Source organism: Rattus rattus, chromosome 14, assembly GCF_011064425.1.
Source record: "Rattus rattus isolate New Zealand chromosome 14, Rrattus_CSIRO_v1, whole genome shotgun sequence".
Taxonomy (NCBI): Eukaryota; Metazoa; Chordata; class Mammalia; order Rodentia; family Muridae; genus Rattus; species Rattus rattus.
Window position 1 is genome coordinate 68,279,509 of NC_046167.1, and position 18,083 is coordinate 68,297,591.

General features: G+C 48.6%; 1 protein-coding gene across 1 annotated transcript in view; it reads right to left on the reverse strand.

The window, feature by feature from the left end:
- Window positions 1-17,836, reverse strand: part of Fgd3 (FYVE, RhoGEF and PH domain containing 3) — a 49,836-nt gene extending 32,000 nt beyond the window's left edge. Inside the window, 3 exon segments of the mRNA XM_032884640.1 lie at window positions 3,822-4,312; window positions 5,455-5,611; window positions 17,718-17,836. Coding sequence (XP_032740531.1) covers window positions 3,822-4,262 — 441 coding nt within the window. The 5' untranslated portion in view covers window positions 4,263-4,312; window positions 5,455-5,611; window positions 17,718-17,836.
- Between the last annotated feature and the right edge of the window lie 247 nt (window positions 17,837-18,083).

Sequence of the window (18,083 nt, forward strand, 5' to 3'; positions counted from 1 at the left end):
AAATGGTTTTAAAAATCAAAGGCTGAGGGAGTTTATAAATACGAGACCCACACTTAAATTAAAAATGGTAAACGGAGTCCTAGAGAGATGGTTCATCAATTAAGAGTTCTTGTTGTGCTGGGACCGAGTTCAGACCCCAGCACAAATGTTCAAAGCCAAGTGTCTTGCCTACATCTGTAACAGACCCAAAGGGGATGGAGACAGGAGAATCACTGGGGCTTGCTGGCTTTTTTTTTCCTGGAGCTGAGGACCAAACCCAGGGCCTTGTGCTTGCTAGGCAAGCGCTCTACCACTGAGCTAAATCCCCAACTCCCCTGGGCTTGCTGACCTTAAGTCTGAGGAAGAAAATATGGGTCCAGTTCAGGAATAGACCCCAACTATCCTGGCTGGTTTTGTGTGTCAACTTGACACAAGCTGGAGTTATCACAGAGAAAGGAGCCTCTCTTGAGGAAATGCCTCCACGAGACCCAGCTGTAAGACATTTTCTCAATGAGTGATCAAGGAGGGAGGACCCAGCCCATTGTAGGTGGAGCCATCCTGGGCTGGTGGTATTGGGTTCTGTAAGAAAGCAAGCTGAGCGGGGCTGGGGATTTAGCTCAGTGGTAGAGCGCTTACCTAGGAAGCGCAAGGCCCTGGGTTCGGTCCCCAGCTCCGAAAAAAAAGAACCAAAAAAAAAAAAAAAAAGCAAGCCAGTAAGTAACATCCCTCCATGGCCTCTGCATCAGCTCCTGCTTCCTGACCTGCTTGAGTTCCAGTTCTGACTTCCTTTGGTGATGGACAACAATGTAGAAGTGTAAGCTGAATAAACATTTTTCCTCCCCAACTTGCTTCTTGGTCATGAAGTTTTGTGCTGGAATAGAAACCCTGGCTAAGACACCAACTAAAAGGAAGAAACCCAGAGTGATAGAGAAGGACCCCTGCTGTTTTCTCCTGATCTATGTATGTACAGGGACATGCAACCCCCTCCCCCAAACACAGACACACATATGCCAACAGTAACTAAATAAGTAAATACATCTTTGTGTGGGAGGGAGAAAGGCAGAAGGTGTCCCTTCGGGTAGAAACGACGAACGAGGCTGAGGATGCATTGGTTGAGTGCTTGCCTGGAGTGCAGGAATCTCTGGGTTCAATTCCAACCCCACATAAACTGCGTGCGGGTATGATAGCACAGACCTGGAATCCTATCACTTAAGAGCCTAAGGCAGGAGAAGTATTCATTTGGGGTCTCAGAAATAATAATAAGAGAAGCTCTCAATCTCTCTTCGATGGTCTGTAACATAAACAGTCCATAACGTACAGGTGAGTCTGAGACATCAGTAACACAAAGAGGGGGAGGTGAGGAAGACCGGGACCCCGAGGCATCAGACCAAATGTAGCTTTAAAATGTTTTAGTAACAACGGCGGTCACTGCGCGGAAAGCATCTATGACATGCGTGCGCAAAAGAAAAATGGAAGGGGTCAACCTAGGTCACTACAAAAATCAGTGAAACAAATGCAGAGAAAGACGGTGAGAGGGGAGGAGGAAGTGGGAAAGCAACAACAGCAAACCTACGCGTGGCCTTCCCGTCCTCCCCCTTCAGTAATGACTCTGCGTGTAATCATGTTAAACTCCTCAGGGGGGAAAAAATGCACAGATCAAATGAACCAAAGAAGGCTGAAGCCGGGTGTGGTGGCTCTTGCCTATAGTCCTAGCCAGAGGCCTGAGCTGAGACAGCCAGGCTATGAGGCAAGTTCCGGGTCAGCCCCGAAGTGTAAGGTGAGTCAGCCCCTCTCTCTCTTCCCCCTCTCTCTCTTCCCCCTCTCTCCCTCCCTCCTCCTCCTCCTCCTCCTCCTCTTCCTCCTCCTCCTCCTCGCCCCCACAACCATCCAAGACAATTGATCAGAGTAAGCAAACAAACAAACAATTACATGTTTTGTTTTGTGAGACAGATCTCCGGTAACTGAGGCAGGCCTCAAACTCCCTGTATAGCCGAGGGTGAACTTAAGCTTCTAATTCTCGGATTGTAGGTGCACACTATCACGCCGCCTCCTCCCTAAATATGTTATTCACAGGAGACTCATTTTGTTTCTTTACATATAAGGACATACAGGATAAAAGTGGGGAAAGACAGAAGAAGACATTCCACGCAAATAGCAACACTTCTCCCAAAATGCCTTATTGATAGCGAACAAAATAGGGCGTTGGCCACTGAAACTGATGACCTGACTTTTATTCCCTGAGTCCTCCATGGGGGGAGGGGAAGAACCCTCCACAAAGTTGTCCTCTGACTGCCCCGCCCCCTCCACACGCTAAGTAAAAAAAAACCAAACAAACATGTTTTTATAAATTTAAAATAGTTACACAGATCATTATAAGATCATTTTTTTTAAAAAATCACCAAAAAGATATAACAATTAGTGACGTGACCGGTGACTACTGGATGGAGAGCTAACCGGAAACAAATTCCTAGCTAGAAGCTTCAGTACCCAGCTTTCTGTAGTGGTCAGAACATCTAGACAGAAGATCAGTTAAGAAAAGCCAGGCCTTGGAGGACAGCATGAGCAGTGGTGCCTTACAGAACACTTCACTCTGCAACAATGTAACCTAGGGCGAGCAGGACCAAGCCCCGCCGCATGAAACTAGTCTTAACAAATTCAAAAGGGTTGAAACTACTCAAAATGTCAATCACAATGGGATAAAGCCAGGAAATGGAGAGAAACTCCACAGATGCGGGCAAACCAATACAAATACACTCAGGAGGCAGAGACAGGATCCTGACGTGAACGAGTTAGCTACACTGGCCCAATAGAAGCACTGTAAGTTCATGGACGGATCCTGACTCAATAAAGTGGAGAGTGGTCCAGGAAGTTGCCTGGTGTTAGGGCCTCCACGTGCACACCCACACCTGTCCTTCCTCACACCTGTCCTTGCACCTGCACCGGTGTGTATGCCCACACACCTGCGAACATGCACACACTCAGACACTTAACAAAGTCCAGTTTAAAAAAAAAAAAACTGCTGAGAATGCAGCCCAGTGGTTATCCACCACCAACAAGGCCCTGGGTTCCATCTCCAGCACCAGAAAAGATAGAGAAACAAGATCTTAAACCAACCTAACCGTACACATTGAGAAACTAGCAAGAGCAAGGGAAGGCTAACTAGGCCCAAGGCTAGGCCAGACGAAGGAAGGAAGTAAGAAAGATCAGAACTGAGATAAAAGACGAAGAATGGAAAAACAATTTCAAAAGAGTAACCGAGCCTAAGCTGGCTTTCTGAAAAGCTCAAGAAAACACACACACTTCAGCTAGAGGGGGCTTAGAGAAAGAGAGGAGGACCGGTTATTAAAGTCAGAAACGGAAGAGGAGGTGTTGGCAAAACTTGTGACGTGAAAAAAAAAAAAAAAAAAAAAAAAGGCTACAAGAGAATGAGCAATTTTGTGCTAACGAGCTGTACAACCTAGAAAAGATGAGACACGGCTTCAGTGGTGAATTCTGCTAACTTTTTAAAGGAGAACTAACTCTCTTACTCTCTCTCTCTCTCTCTGTCTCTTTGTCTCTCTGTCTCTCTGTCTCTCTGTCTCTCTCTCTCTCTCACACACACACACACACACACACACACACACACACACCCCAATGAGGAAGAAGCCACATTCAACTATGGTGGTTATCAGGGATCAGGGTGCCCCCCAAGCCTTTTCTGGTAGACGCCGCCATCCCAGGAGTCCCTGTGTGAAGTGAGCATGCGGGCACACTTCCTGAGCACAGGGTGTGGGTGTTACACACCACAAATCTCTAGCCCTGCCCACGTACCCTGTGTTGAATGCAGAGGAAGGACGGCTTACCTGAGTCGAGCTGACATCCTCCTCAGGCCTACACGGGGTGATCTTGGGGTCAGGGTCCTCGCCCACACCACTGTCTTCTCCCTCCTGGGGGTTGTCCTGTGGGGCCCGGCTGTCCACAGCTACCTCAGGGTGTAGCCCTAGGATGGCAGGGCTTGGAGACCCCTCACTGCCCTCCTCACAGGGGAAGTTCTCACTGGCCACACTGGAGGATGGGCTTTCAATTCCACTGTCTCTGTTGGGGATCTTCACAGCTCCACTTGGCTCCCCCAAGGAGCTGTCCCCTGCTGAGGCTGAGCTGCCTTGAGCCCCTTGGGGAGCTCCTGACCCGAAGGGAAGTGCTTGAAGCTTCCCTAGTGGGGAGCTTCTGGGTCCAGCATCAGGTACCCCAAGAGGGGAAATGGCTTCTTCTTGGGGTGTCGGGGAGCTCCTACCCAATTCCATCTTCACAGTCAAACCCCCTGGGCTCTGCTAGGAGGCTGGCCAACGGCTTCCTGTTGAGGAAAAGAAGCTCAGCTCAGTACAGGCGTTGAAAGCAACCCTCAGAGAGTCAGCGTCAGTCAGACTGGGCGACTGGGGCTGTGTGGGAAATACGACTTCACAACACCCAGGTGGGTCCTATCAAGACCCAAGTTGGGTTTTGAGGGACTAGCAAAGGGAATGTTTTATCGAAAGAGTAAGGTTTTTTAGTTACAGTAAAAAGTAATGGGCTGAGAGATGGCTCAGGGTTAAGAGCACTAGACTGCTCTTCCAGAGGTCATGAGTTCAATTCCCAGCAACCACATGGTGGCTCACAACCATCTGTAAAGAGATCTGATGCCCTCTTCTGGTGTGTCTGAAGACACAGTGTACTTATATATAATAAATGAATAAATCTTTTAAAAAAAAAAAAAGTAATCCTAGGGCTGGGGAGTCCGTGGGGAATCCTGTGCGTCAGCTGAAGGGTGACAACTCCCATTTACGACACGCTTGAGGCCCTGAGTTCAGATACACAGCACCGGTATTATAAGCTGCATGTGGCGCTGACCGTGCCTGTGATCCCTGAGCTAGGGGTGGGGGGCGTGGAGACAGCTGGATCCTGACAGCTTAGTGGTCAGCCAGTCTAGCCAAAGGAATGAGTTCTAGTGAGAAACCCTGCCACAAACTATAAAACAGGAAGACACAGACACGATCTCTGGCCTACACACACACACACACACACACACACACACACACACACACACATGTTTGGGCTCACCCCACCTCCATACACACAGAGGTAATCCTGTGGAACAGTGACAAGTTCCTGGCAGCTATGAGCTGTTTAACGTACTTTAAAAAGTAAATAAATACGTAAACAGTGAAACGTCAGCTGAAGGGTGACAACTCCCATTTACGACACGCTTTTGTGTCCCCACAGCTTTTTAAACCCTGATGCTCCCCCCGGGATGAAGCCAATGTCCTGATCACTACAGACAGTTCACACAACACAGAGACAGAGTCAGGAGTCAATTCTTAGAACTCAAGGAGTTCATCAACAGCTCTGAGGAGGGTCAAAGGTGAGCCCGGACGAGAGGGAGACAGACAGACCCTGAAGTCGTCTTGACAATAAGGTGCTGTTTCAGAGGAACAGGGTGGGGGTGCTCGTAACACTTACCTGTTGCCCAACGCTGTTGCCCAATGAGGCCGTCAGGGATTAATGAACAGGCACCGGCTTCCTCTGGGGCTTTGGTTGGGAGTTGCCCAACAGAGGCTAGAACAGTCTGTTAAAATGTCTTGTCCAGATCACTGGAAGTGGAGTTGTTTAGAAGGTGCTGGAAAAGAAGAGAAAATGGTGTTTGGAATAGAGCAAAGCACCAGTTTTAAAGGAAGGAGCTGAAGAAAGATGTCTTAGGCCTCCGCCCACCATAGCAGACCCAGGGCAGGACGACAGGCTTCCCCGGTGCAGATGGAGGGCACAGAATGGCCCACTGTCAGCTTCTAAGACCAACCGTGTGACCCAGAAAGGCCAGGAGGATACCAGTGTCTGTGCCCTGTGGGTAAGTGTGGGTAAGCTGTGCCCTGGAGCCAGGAATTAGCAGGAACATTTAGGAGAGTTCAGTACATGCCATCCTCCCCAGCCCACACAGTCACCCAGCCACACTCCCAGCACTCGCTGTAGAGCCCCCACGCTCACACGCAGTAGGGATCTTAAACACTCACAAGCACAGCGGCTATGCTAATTCACGAGGTAACTCACACACATTCGCACTCTGCGAGATACACTCAGTGACATGCTCACACGCGGGCCCACCGGACACACGCAGTCAGCACACTCGGTTCCCGCACCGGACCCTCGGTAGCGCGGTGCACACACTGGCTCTCACATACTCACTCTCTGTGTCTGACACTCCCGGGGCCCCGCAGTTTCTTTCCTCACTTCCTCCTTCTCCGGAGAGCAAAGTTAGAACCATGGGTGTAGACTCTTATCCTCCAGCTACATCTGACTGCCTTGCCTCCAGCCACGCACAGTCAGTAGAGTCCCCCGAGCTCTGGGAACCAATAGGCCACAGGAGCAGAACTCCTCCCACCCACCTAGACTCCTGAGTGAGCTAACCTTCTCAGGGCTAAACTACCTTGGGATGGGTTTTTCTGTTAGTGACTCCAAAGTCACTACAGGAAGACATTTTTCATTGGCTGGCGTCACTTTTTTTTTTTTTTAAAGGAAATAGCTTTATTATTCAGGTTACTATATAACTGTGCCTCGAGGCCAATGAGTCTTATGTGTCCAAACATCTGTAGTGTCTGGACAGTAAGTGCATTTGCCTGTTAAATTCAACTAGAAAGTGTATTGAGCATGCTCCAAGACGGTAGCAAGCTAAACAGTAACTAGACTGGGTGTTACATTCTTAGCAGGCCTGCTGGACAGAAATATCGGACTTCCAAACAGAAAATACATGTTTTTCTACATTCTTCTCATAGCATGGGAGATAAACAGAATGTTTCCAGAAGTTGACATGACACAGCAGTAAAAGGCTCTGTCTGCAAGGAATGTGAGCTGAGTTCGGCCTCGGCGTAGTCAGAGGCTGAGATCCGGCAGAGTAGAGGCTCGCCTATCTCTAGGACAGGGGAGTTACACTTTTTTGGGGGGGGGTGCCATAGTCAACACTGGGTGCCTCCTTAGGCACTCGCCATCTTGTTGCTATGCATGGCTAAACCTGGAGCTCAGTTCAGTTGGACTGGCTAGCCAGCAAGCCCCACACACCGTCTTGTTCCATCAGCCCAGCACTGGGAGCTTGTCTCCCGCCACACCTGGCTTTATATGTGGGTCCTGTGGATCCAAACTCAGATTCAAGAACCTTACCAAGTAAGCCATCTTCCCACCTCATCTTTGTTTTCGAGACGAAAGTCTCATGCACTTCAGGTTGGTGCCAAACCTGCCAAGTAGCCACGACTGGCCTTGAACTCCTGACCCTTCCTGCCTCTACCTCCTCCCAAGTGCCAGGATTCTGGAGGTGTACTATCCTGCTCAGCTCAGAAACAAGGATTATTTTTAGCCGGACCAACCAGAAGTGAAGAAGAACATGCCCATTGCAAGCGGTTTGCTACAAGCCTAGTGGTGGCGCACACCTTTAATCCCAGCACTCAGGAGGCAGAGGCAGGCGGATCTCTGTGAGTTCAAAGCCAGCCTGGTCTACAGAGTGAGTTCCAGGACAGCCAAGGCTACACAGAGAAACCCTGTTTTGAAAAAAACCAAACAAAAGAAATGGTTTGCCACAGGCCTCAATATATACCGCATAAAGGAAAGTTGACGAGACGCCATACACCAGAGATGGGAACCATGGGAAGAGACCTCTCATCTCAGATTACTGCCTAGGGACTATTTGTGAGCCAGGGAGCAGGAAGGGGGCTCTAAGAGGTGGGAAGAAGCCCAGTTGACCGACCATAAAGTCTGACTGGCATTGACAGGAACAAGCTCCACAAAGAAGAAAGCTTTACAGAAAATTACCCAGAGATCCTCAGAGATGCTCCTATGTTGGGTTCACATGAGAGGGAACAGTATGATCCTGGACAAAGGCCACTTCCTTCAGGGGACCGGAAGGAGCATTTGCAACACCACACAGGGCAAGGTTGCCTGTGACCGAAGTCTATCCGAAAACCGCAGATCTACAAGGTGTCAGTCAGGTCTGGTACTAAGGAGAGCCTTATCTCAATGGTGGGAGATCACTAACATTCCAGTGGCTTCTACCATCCCACGGAACAAGTCCTAACAGGAAGGCCAAACTATTTACAATTTAATTTCCTCCTTGAAGAAAACTCTAAAGTATCTGGGACCCGGCAAAGTAAAAACCACAAGTGGCTGACATCTAATCAAAAATTACCAGACAGGTCTAGGAGATGCAGCTCAGCTGGTAGAGAGCTTACCTAGTGTGTTTGAAGCCCCGGGTTCAGTCCCCACCACTCTATAAACTGTACCTGGTGGCACAGCCCTGTCCCTGTAATCACTCAGGAGATAAGAGGGGAGAGTATGGAGTTCAAGGTCATCCTTGGCTGTATGGGAGGTCAGAGGTTAGTCTAAACTAAGTAGACCTTGCCTGGTATTTTTATATGTTTTTGTTTTTTAATCCCTCCTCCTGAATACCAGACACACAGAGAACCAGTCCTGATGGAAAAAAACCAAACCAAAACCTCAATCAGTCGAAAATGACTCATAGGGCCATCGAAACATTATTAGGTCTGTTATCTAAGGACAATGACAAAATCACTGTAGGCAAGTCACTTTGGGTCCTTGCTTCAGGTTTCTCCTTGGCTTAACTTGATGGCTTCACACTGAAAACCACCAAGTCCATATCATCAAGGAGCGAGCCCCAGGGCGCCTTAGTCATGGCCAGGTGGGATGACCAGACCCCAGTAAGATTAATGCCACCTCACGACTCAGAGGTGCCCGGGAAGGACGAGTGCTCATCTTGGACTCTCAGCCTAGGAAGGGCTCTAGAAGGGTTCTTCCTCATCTGAGGAGAACATGGTGGGGTGCCTCATGCCTTGGTATTAAGGTGGGGGATCAGTGGGACCTTAGAACAGGGCAGGGGCATGAGGCCAAGCTGAGTGGAGAAGACAACACAGTATCTTTTTTTTTTTTTTTTTTCCTGAGACAGGGTCTTCCTTTCTATAATCCAAGCAAGTTTTCAGTCTCCTCAGGGCTGGGATTGCAGGCATAAGACACCATGCTCAGAGGGAACAGTTTCTTTTGAACCAGGGCTTGAGAGTTGGGGGACTTCTGGGAATTGATACCAAAATGCCAATGTCTCAGAACACCTGAATTTACTCCTTGTGGAGAACCAGGAGGAGTGTGGCCCACAGAGGTCAGAGCCAGGTAAGGAATATCCACCAGCCTGTTTTCGAAGCCTCAACAGACAGCTTTGACCCCTGTGCCAAAGCCCTTGTCCTCCAGTCTTCCCTTACAAGGGCAAGGCCCAACTGTGTAGCCTGTCACCTAGGGATGAGGCTAGGGATAGTGGATGGTGGCACGGCATAAGGGGCCATCCTGCTGGCCTTGAGATTATCACAGATTCAGTGCATGACTTTAGGTAAATGAGGGAACGGCTTCCTCATGGGTGACTTTTCTATGCTAAAGACATCAACCTGGATGAGAGATCCAGAGACAGAGGAAGGAGAAACAGAGTTCCCTGCATACCCAGGAGGGTCAAGTTACCAGAGGCTCCAGTAACAACCCTGTTCTCATAGGAAGGTCTGTGCAGACACCCTTGGCTCTCACCTCAGGCGAATCCCCTAAGATCTCACTGAGTAGTCTAACAGTCTACTGCTCACAACCAATACATCCATCTTTGGGGCAATGTGGCCCTTGTTATCGCTAAGGTTTTGCATGAGGCATGTTCCTGCTTTTATGCCTTAGTACCCGGAAAAAAAAGGCTTCACTCGGCTTCCCCAGGAGTAACACAGTGATGGTCCTGCACAGATTCCTGACGCCGGGACAGCATACAACAATCTTACACCCAGATTAGCCATTCCGTTCATTTTTAGAAGCTGTACTAGGCAACATGGCACTTCCTTCTGATGGGTTACTGTCGCCTGAAACAATTCTAGGCCACTGCGACACACGGAGATCCCTACCCACTCAGCTATGACAGGACACAGGGAAACTAAGTACTAAACAAAGCAATAATTTTGGCCTGAAACTAGATTGACAGAGAATCACAGGTCCAGGAATGATTGAGGGTGGGCCATCAGGACTGGAGAACAAGGACGCGGAGCTACCACCTACACAGGGCGGCTGTGTTTGGACGTCAGATCTGGGAACTTTTTCTTGAGATCACAGGCTCTGCTTCCTGAATGCCACACCTAACTCATTTAATCTTAAAACAAAATAATACTACTATTATATTTATTTACTTATTTATTTGTGTGTGTGTGTGTGTGTGTGTGTGTAAGAGACATAGCCAGCAACTAACAAAATAAAACTATTATATTTTATTATATTTATTTACTTACTTTGTGTGTGTGTGTGTGTGTGTGTGTGTGTGTGTGTGTGTGTGTGTGTGTGTGTGTGTAAGAGACATAGCCAGCAACTTTATGGAGTTGACTCTCTCCTCCTTCTGTGTAGGCTCCTGGATGACAAGACATATGCAGCTTGTCAGTCTTGGCTGCAGGTGCCTTTACCTGCTGAGTCATCGTTCCGTCTCACATTTAATCTTCCTACCTGTATGTTTACTCAGTATTTTTTGTTTACTGTGTGTGTACGTGCATGTGTGTGTGCAGGGGTGCATGTGTTTGCATGTGTGCCGCAGTATGAGTGTGGAGGTCAGAGGATGACTTGTGGGTGTCTTCCCTCCTTCCACCATGAACTTCCTAAGGACAGAACTCAGGTCATCAGGCTTGGCGACACGTGCCTTTACTTGCAGATCCATCTTGCAGGCCCCCAGAATTCCATTCTTTAAGTTCAGGCTGCCTTCACCACAAGCCCTTTGGCTCAGTATACAATCCTCTCGCTATTTGGGATGATGTTTGGCAATTTCCATTGTAAAACATAATGAAACAAGACAGAAGAGTAAGATCTTCTTGATAGCCTGAAACAGACAATGACTTTTGCACATCGCCGTCCACCCCGACCCCCCTACCCAGACCCCTTAGCACTGATATTCCCCCAGGAGCCATCTCAGATGTTCTGCACTAACTTTTCCTCAGTAGGGAATAGGATTGCTCACCCCTGTTTTTATCCGACTCTCACACAGGCTTCTCCTCTAAAAGACACCCCATGACTCCCACACGTTCCCATCCTCCTCTCCTCTCTTATCCAGAGCCCCCATCTGGCTCTCATCTAACCTTTTCCTCCCTATACTCTGCTCTCCTCCTCATCCTTTCTTCATTGGCATTTAATTAAAAGAGACTCATTTTTTATCACGTGACCCTCAGCCAGGCTCATGAGACTTGGGAGATGTTTTGGGTGAACAAAAAAATGGTGGACTAGGAACCAATGTGCCAGTGAATGTTTAGAACCCTGCTAAGACAGCTACATCCACATGCAGAAATGTTCTCTCACTGCATGCAAATTTTAAAAATATAAAATTTAAGTTCCTTGTCATTGAGATCATGGAAGGTAGCATTCCATCGAAAAGCAGTCCTTATTAGGTCAGGCCCACCCCATCACCATGCAGGGGACAACTGAAACAGGAAGAACAGACCATGACTCAAGTGTCAGGTAGCATGACACATAACCAAATGTCAGGAGCTAAAAGCTAAGACCTAAATCTGGGAGGACTTTGGAGGTCAGTCATGAGGCAGAATACAGGGTCTGGGTTCTGTATAAAGTAAATACAGGTCGCTCTACCTCATGCGACCTGAGTGTCCATGCCGTTTCACCTCATAGACCCAAGTCACTATGCTATCCCACTTCTGAGTATCCAGGTAACCTCGGAAGATCTGAGTAACCATGGCCTCTACCTTTCAGGACCTAAGAAAACAGGCTATCTACTTAACAGGACATGGAATCAGGCCATACCACCTCATAGGACCTGAGGGTCAAGGCTAACCCACTTACAGGACCTGAGTCCATATCATTCCACTTTATAGAACCTGGTCGGACAGTTCACAAAAGCTGAGTGTCCATGTGAGGGTAATAATTACAAGGAACTTAAATATTTTCTATCAAGAGCATGGCCACAGGAATTCGGCCTTTGCAATGTTGTTTTGTAATCTGCCCTACCTTTAAAACTTTTTTGTTTACTTAAAGGCTCTTCCTTATTCCCAAACCATAATGGCCAAGGCAGAGGACCCCTTTTCTCGTCTTGTTCATTTTCTTTGCACTGATTCTTTTCCTCTCATTTTGTATTAGTTCTTTGAGAATTTCATATAATGCATTTTGAACATAGACACCCCTCTCCCCCAACTCCTCCCACATCTACACCTTCCTACTCTCTACTCACTGAACTTTGTGTCTTCTTCCTATTTTAACCTGTTAAGCCCAATTTGTTCTGTTCATATATTCTTGGGTGCATGGCCTTCCACTGGAATGCTGTCAGCTGACCAGGGCTACAATTTCAAAGAAAGCTGACTGTCCTTCTCCAAGCAGCTACCAGTTATCAATAACTCCTTGACTAGGGGTGGGACTCAGTGCCCACCACCCCCTCCATGCTGGGATTTTGTCTGGCTTCAGCCTGCATAGATATTGTATACGCTGTCACAACCATTTTGAGTCCATATGTACAACTGCCCTGCTGTGTCCAGAGGACACTGTGTCCTTGTAGCTATCTGTGTCTCTGACTCTAACATCTTTCTGCTCCTTCTGCTGTGATCCTAGAGCCTCAGAAGGAGGGAATGTGATATAAACATCCCATTTAGGGCTGCATATAATGGAATAGGAAGGATTAAGTTGAGAAGAGGGTTAAGAAGACAGGGTAATGGAGGGAACCGCAGGAAAGGATAAAAAAACACTAAAGATCTTTCAAAAGCTACATATGAAAGCCTACTGTATAGGCTTCTTTAAAACACACACACACACACACACACACATATGTACACACATACACACACACACACACACACATATGTACACACATACACACACACACACACACATATGTACACACATACACACACACACATATGTACACACACACACACACACACACACACACACACACACACACACACACAATGGAGCTACCCTATAATTGGGTGACAATACCCGTACTGGACACTACAGGATATCAAGTAAAAAAAAGACCCAGTGCCCACAATGGGTTATCTCTTTTGGAGTTGTTGGCCAGTGAGGCCTCAACTACCTGCAAACATCACAGGCTAATGTTATTGGTTACCCTACAGAATTTGATAGTAAGACCCGATTGGGGCTGGAGAGATGGCTCAGTGGTTAAGAGCACTGACTGCTCTTCCAGAGGTCCTGAGTTCAATTCCCAGCAAACACATGGTGGCTCACAACCATCTGTAATGGGATCTTATGCCCTCTTCTGGTGTATCTGAAGACAGCTACAGTGTACTTATATATAATAAATGAATAAATCTTAAAAAAAAAAAAAAAAAAAAAAAAGACCTGATTGCTGAAGAGATCACATACTCGAGTCATGAAACATATAAGGAAAAAAAAAAAGCTGGTACTGACCTGGAAGCCTCACCCGCACTGGCTAACTTTCACAGTGCTGGGGGTTGCTAAGTTGCGACTGGAGAAGGGAAGTAACCATCAGTCACAGTCAGCTGCTCCCTGTGAGCTACAGTACTGACCGGCCTGGCAAGACATGCTCCCTGCTGTAACAGTGGCACCGACATCATGGGAATAACCAAGTACTTTCTGATTGGATTTAAGGCCGATTCCACAAGATGAAGCCCATACCTGGTATCCTTATCGGTCAACAACCTATGGCTAGACACGCATCATAGGGCTTCAGGAAGAATCTACTACTATTATTTTGTCAAATAGATATTGTAAAAAGCGGAATCCTGATGACTTACTAGACCCCATAGATGAATATGGCTTTCACCCCTCATCAGAGAAGTTTCTACTTACATTAGGTGGCATAATTGGAGGCCCAGAGACTTGCACCGGATTTTAAACTAGCCAGTGTGGAGAAAGATGGTGAGGCTGAATCCCAGCCGTGGGGAAGAGACACCGTGCCCTTGCATTAGGATTGAAAACCTGCTCTGTGTGCTTCCCACCCAGAACATCACCCTTTCGCTTTGTCAATTGTCTGTGTGTTCTTTGTGCGGTATTGGTGAGGAATCTCGGACTCAAGATTTCATTTCCAGTACAGATCACCTCACCTCATAGGACCTGAGTGTCCTGATCAGCTGGCTTCACGGGGCCTGAACATTTAATCATTCCCCATTTCTAGGGGCTCAGAGACAGGCAATGATATTGGAGTAGGGAAAGGCAGCAAGCATGGAATTCCAAAGCCGGCCATGCGGGGTACACTCTCTGTGGCAGGGATCACAGGGGCAGGTGTTGGGAGGGAGAACTGTAGGATGTCACACAGGAGAAGGCAGGCAGGTACAAGATAGAACGAGGCCTGTCATTGGACGAGAAGGAAGGATGGGCGGGAGAAAAGTTTTAGAGAGAGGAGGAGACTGGAACCAAAGGGGAGGAGAAGCAGTGGAGATAACATGGAGGCTGATGTTAAGATTTCTCTCTGCACCTTTACAGGTTGTTATGAATGTTCTTAAGGGATGGATGTGTATAGGGCTTTGTATGTCTAGGTGGGTGATTATATCTTATCAATTGGTTGTAAGTTAATTGTGTGGATGTATTGTACATTGAGCATTTAACACATAAGTCTGGTTATGGGTTCCATTTTGCTGAGTAATGATTTGCTGAGTGTTGGGAGTGTGAACAGCGTTTGTGACAGGAAGCCGGGCTAGTCTATAGAATGCTTGGGGCTAGCATGGCATGGGGCCACGCTAGCAGAGCCTGCAGAATGCTTATGTGAGTCTTAGGCGTGGTAACAACCGCCGAGGGGACAGAGTGTGAAAGTGGTAACAGAGAAACAGCTAGAGCAGGCAGATCCTCAGGAGTGGGAACTCACAGGAACCAGGACAAGTGTCACCTTTTTTATAATTTTTTTTCTTTTTTTCCGGAGCTGAGGACCGAACCCAGGGCCTTGCACTTGCTAGGCAAGTGCTCTACCACTGAGCTAAATCCCCAACCCCCTTTTTTTATAATTTTACAGCAACAGAGACCAGCAAATCAAGTCTGATGCCAATGTAGACCGCAGCCAGTGGGCCCAGCCCCGTTTGAGGAGTTTTTGAGACAGGGGCTCACCAATCAGCTATTTAAGGGAAAGTCAGTATATGAGGTCCAGATGCCACAGAGACAACCTGTTCATGGTCATGGGGGAGGCTTCCTAGCACTGGAGTCAGAAAACCAGAAGGAAGAGCAGGCAAGACCTCAGTATGGTCACATGACAGCCTCACTGTGGTGCAAGATATGCAAGATAGGCTGCAGTCAGCTTGCCCTCGGGGCACCAGGTTGCTGCCCCCATTTTACACAGGATCTGTCCTGTTGCATTCCTCCACACCAGTCCAGATCTGTCATAGCCAACCCCCCACCACCTAGACGTATCTGGGGTGCAGAGGATGCTGCACACAGAGGGAAGTGGCCACAATGAGCGAAGGGCCTTCTTACTTCTCATTTCCTTCCTGGACTAGCTTGGTCCCTGCCTCTCCCCACCCCCCAACCCCGTCTGTCCCCCTGGCCAGAGGCAGGCAGAGATGGGCCACGCCAGCAGTGACCAGCTCTGTGCATTCTTCTGTCCTTGTTCATTGTTTTGGGCACACGTCCGTCTCAGAGCCTCCTTGTAGTTACTAGAACAGTCCACAAAGCCAGCACCATCTGGGTTTTATATCTGCCCAGTGCTGATTTGACTTCCTTCCCAGTCGCTTTATGACGGAGATAGAGACGATGGAGAAATCGCAATTTCTACCCGTTATGGGGAGAATCTCAGTCAGCCTGCCCAGGGCCCATAAGAAGGTGCAGTGTGACGGAAACTTCTGGAACATGCATCAAGATACCCCCAAGTCCCTGTTGTAACCCATGGAGCTGGCTTTCATCACTGAGCAGCAGGGCCAGGTTTCTCCTCAGCAGCGAGGCTTCTGAAGACAAACCCACTTCAGCGCTAATCTCGTAAAGTGCTCTTGACCTCTGTACACAGAGTTCAGTGTGGCTCTGGGGCCCCTGCACGTTGGGAGGTACAGATCCCTCTAGAAACAGAAATCAGCCTCCGCTGCTACCCAGCAGGGGCAGAAGCAGGCTTCAAGGGGCCTGTGGCAGCCCAGTGGAGACAAACCACTTCCTCCTGTCCTTGCCGGAGCTGGCCCCACCCCCAAACCAAGCGAGTTGTGTGTTAGCAGCTCAGAGAGTTTATGTGGGGAGGACCATCCAGTCCATTGACATAGGCTTGGGGGGCTGGGACGAGCTGTCAAGTGCTCTGTGCCTGTTTCGTCTCTGACAAAAATGGGGGCTGGGAAGATTCTCAGTAAACCACATGTGGAGTCAGACCAATGAGGGAACCTGTCTGAAAAAACAAGATAAACAGGTCCTGGAGGACAGCATCTGAGATTGTCTTCTGGCTCCCCACATACTTCCCCACACGGATGCAATCACATGCATACGCATGCACGAAAGGCTGGCAATGACCACCTTAGGTGTGAAGAAGGCCCAATCTATTTTATTTTTGGTTTTGTCTTTGTTTTTTTGTTTTTGTTTTTTCCAAGAGACAGGGTTTCTCTGTGTGGCCCTGGCTGCTGTGGAACTTGCTTTGTAGATCAGGCTGGCCTCCAACTCAGAGGCCTCCCAAATGCTGGGATTAAATTAGTGCACCGCCACCACCAACCCCGGCTAAGAAGGACCGATCTACACTGAGGTACAGCCACATAGGCTCTAAACCTCAGCGTGCTTGGCATCCTTAAGATGCCACTTTACAGAATGGGAAATCGAGGCAGAGTCTGAGAAGGAAATCGAGGCAGAGTCTGAGAAGCTGTCCAAAGCTAAGTTCTGGGGCTCTACAATTGCCCACTGCGCTATTCCTGGCATTTTTTCTCACCAGGGCCTCCTCGACAGTTGTCCACCCTCTGCAGCACTCACTGACTCCCAGAAAAATGGAAACCGGTTTGCCATCCACATTGACAGTGACTCCTGCCCTGCACTCCCCACGGGTCCCAGAGCCCGGCTTTCATAGATGCCTTGCCTCTCTGGCTTTTGTTCCACATAGCGTATAGCATCATAGTGTTATCATAATCGAGTCATTCCATCGGTGCTGCTGTGAGCCTGCCCTACCACTGCCGGCCCCCTAAGGTGCTGTACCACTGCCTAGAGCTGCCCAGGCAAATCCCAAGGAGTCCTTAGAGGGCTTAGCTCTCTGTCCTAGCAGTGCCCGGCTAGACAGATCTGTTATTATCAAAACTGTAGCCTCTAGAAGATTCCAGAGCCACACAGCCTGGGAAGGCCTATCCTCCACTAAGTATTCACCTTGGAACACCTCTTCTGCCCAAGCAGAAAAACACCTTTCTCCCCCGCCCCACCATGCCCCGCCCCAGGCACCCTGCACAGGGTCAGCTTTGGATCTGTACACCTTCCTGAGCCTCCCAGGTGGGGGACAATAGTCACTGACAGACTGCCCATATCCTAAGTTTGAGCTACGTCCCATCTGCCAATAGCATGTCCAGCACTCTGTAGTTGCAGAAGCTTCTCATGCCCATCCATAGTCACTATCCCCTCGCCAGTCTGAGCCACTGGAAGGCAAAGGCATGAGAAGAAACACCGTTAGCACGCCGCAGCAACTTCCTGCCTTGGAAACATCTGTCTCCCTTGAACGGTTCCTGTTTGGTTTCCAGTCCTCTCCCCTCCCAGCCTCCCTATGTAGCCCCTTCACAACGCAAGACAATATTTTAGGGTTTCGGCAAAAAAAAAAACCCACTCACCCTTCTTCCAAGACCGGTCTGCGTCTCCTCCGGGGCTGAACTCATGCAAGAACAAAAACCCAACTTCCTCTTTCTAATTTTTGCAATATTGGTCACAAAACAGTGGCATATTTGCATTTCCGGAGCAATGACGCACTGCGAGAGAAGGCTGGTCTGCCACTGGTGGGATGACTTCGAAAGCGTAATCCTTTTCCGTGACCTGGCTCAACCATGCCAGGCTCCGGGCTCAGAAGTAGCAGCCAGGACTGAGCGTCCGTTTAACGAGTCGCCGAGTGAGGACACCTCTTGCATCCGGTTTGGTGGGCTCCACGGAGCAAACCTGAGATTAATGCTGTTTATGGGAAAGAGGACATCGGGGGACAGGCG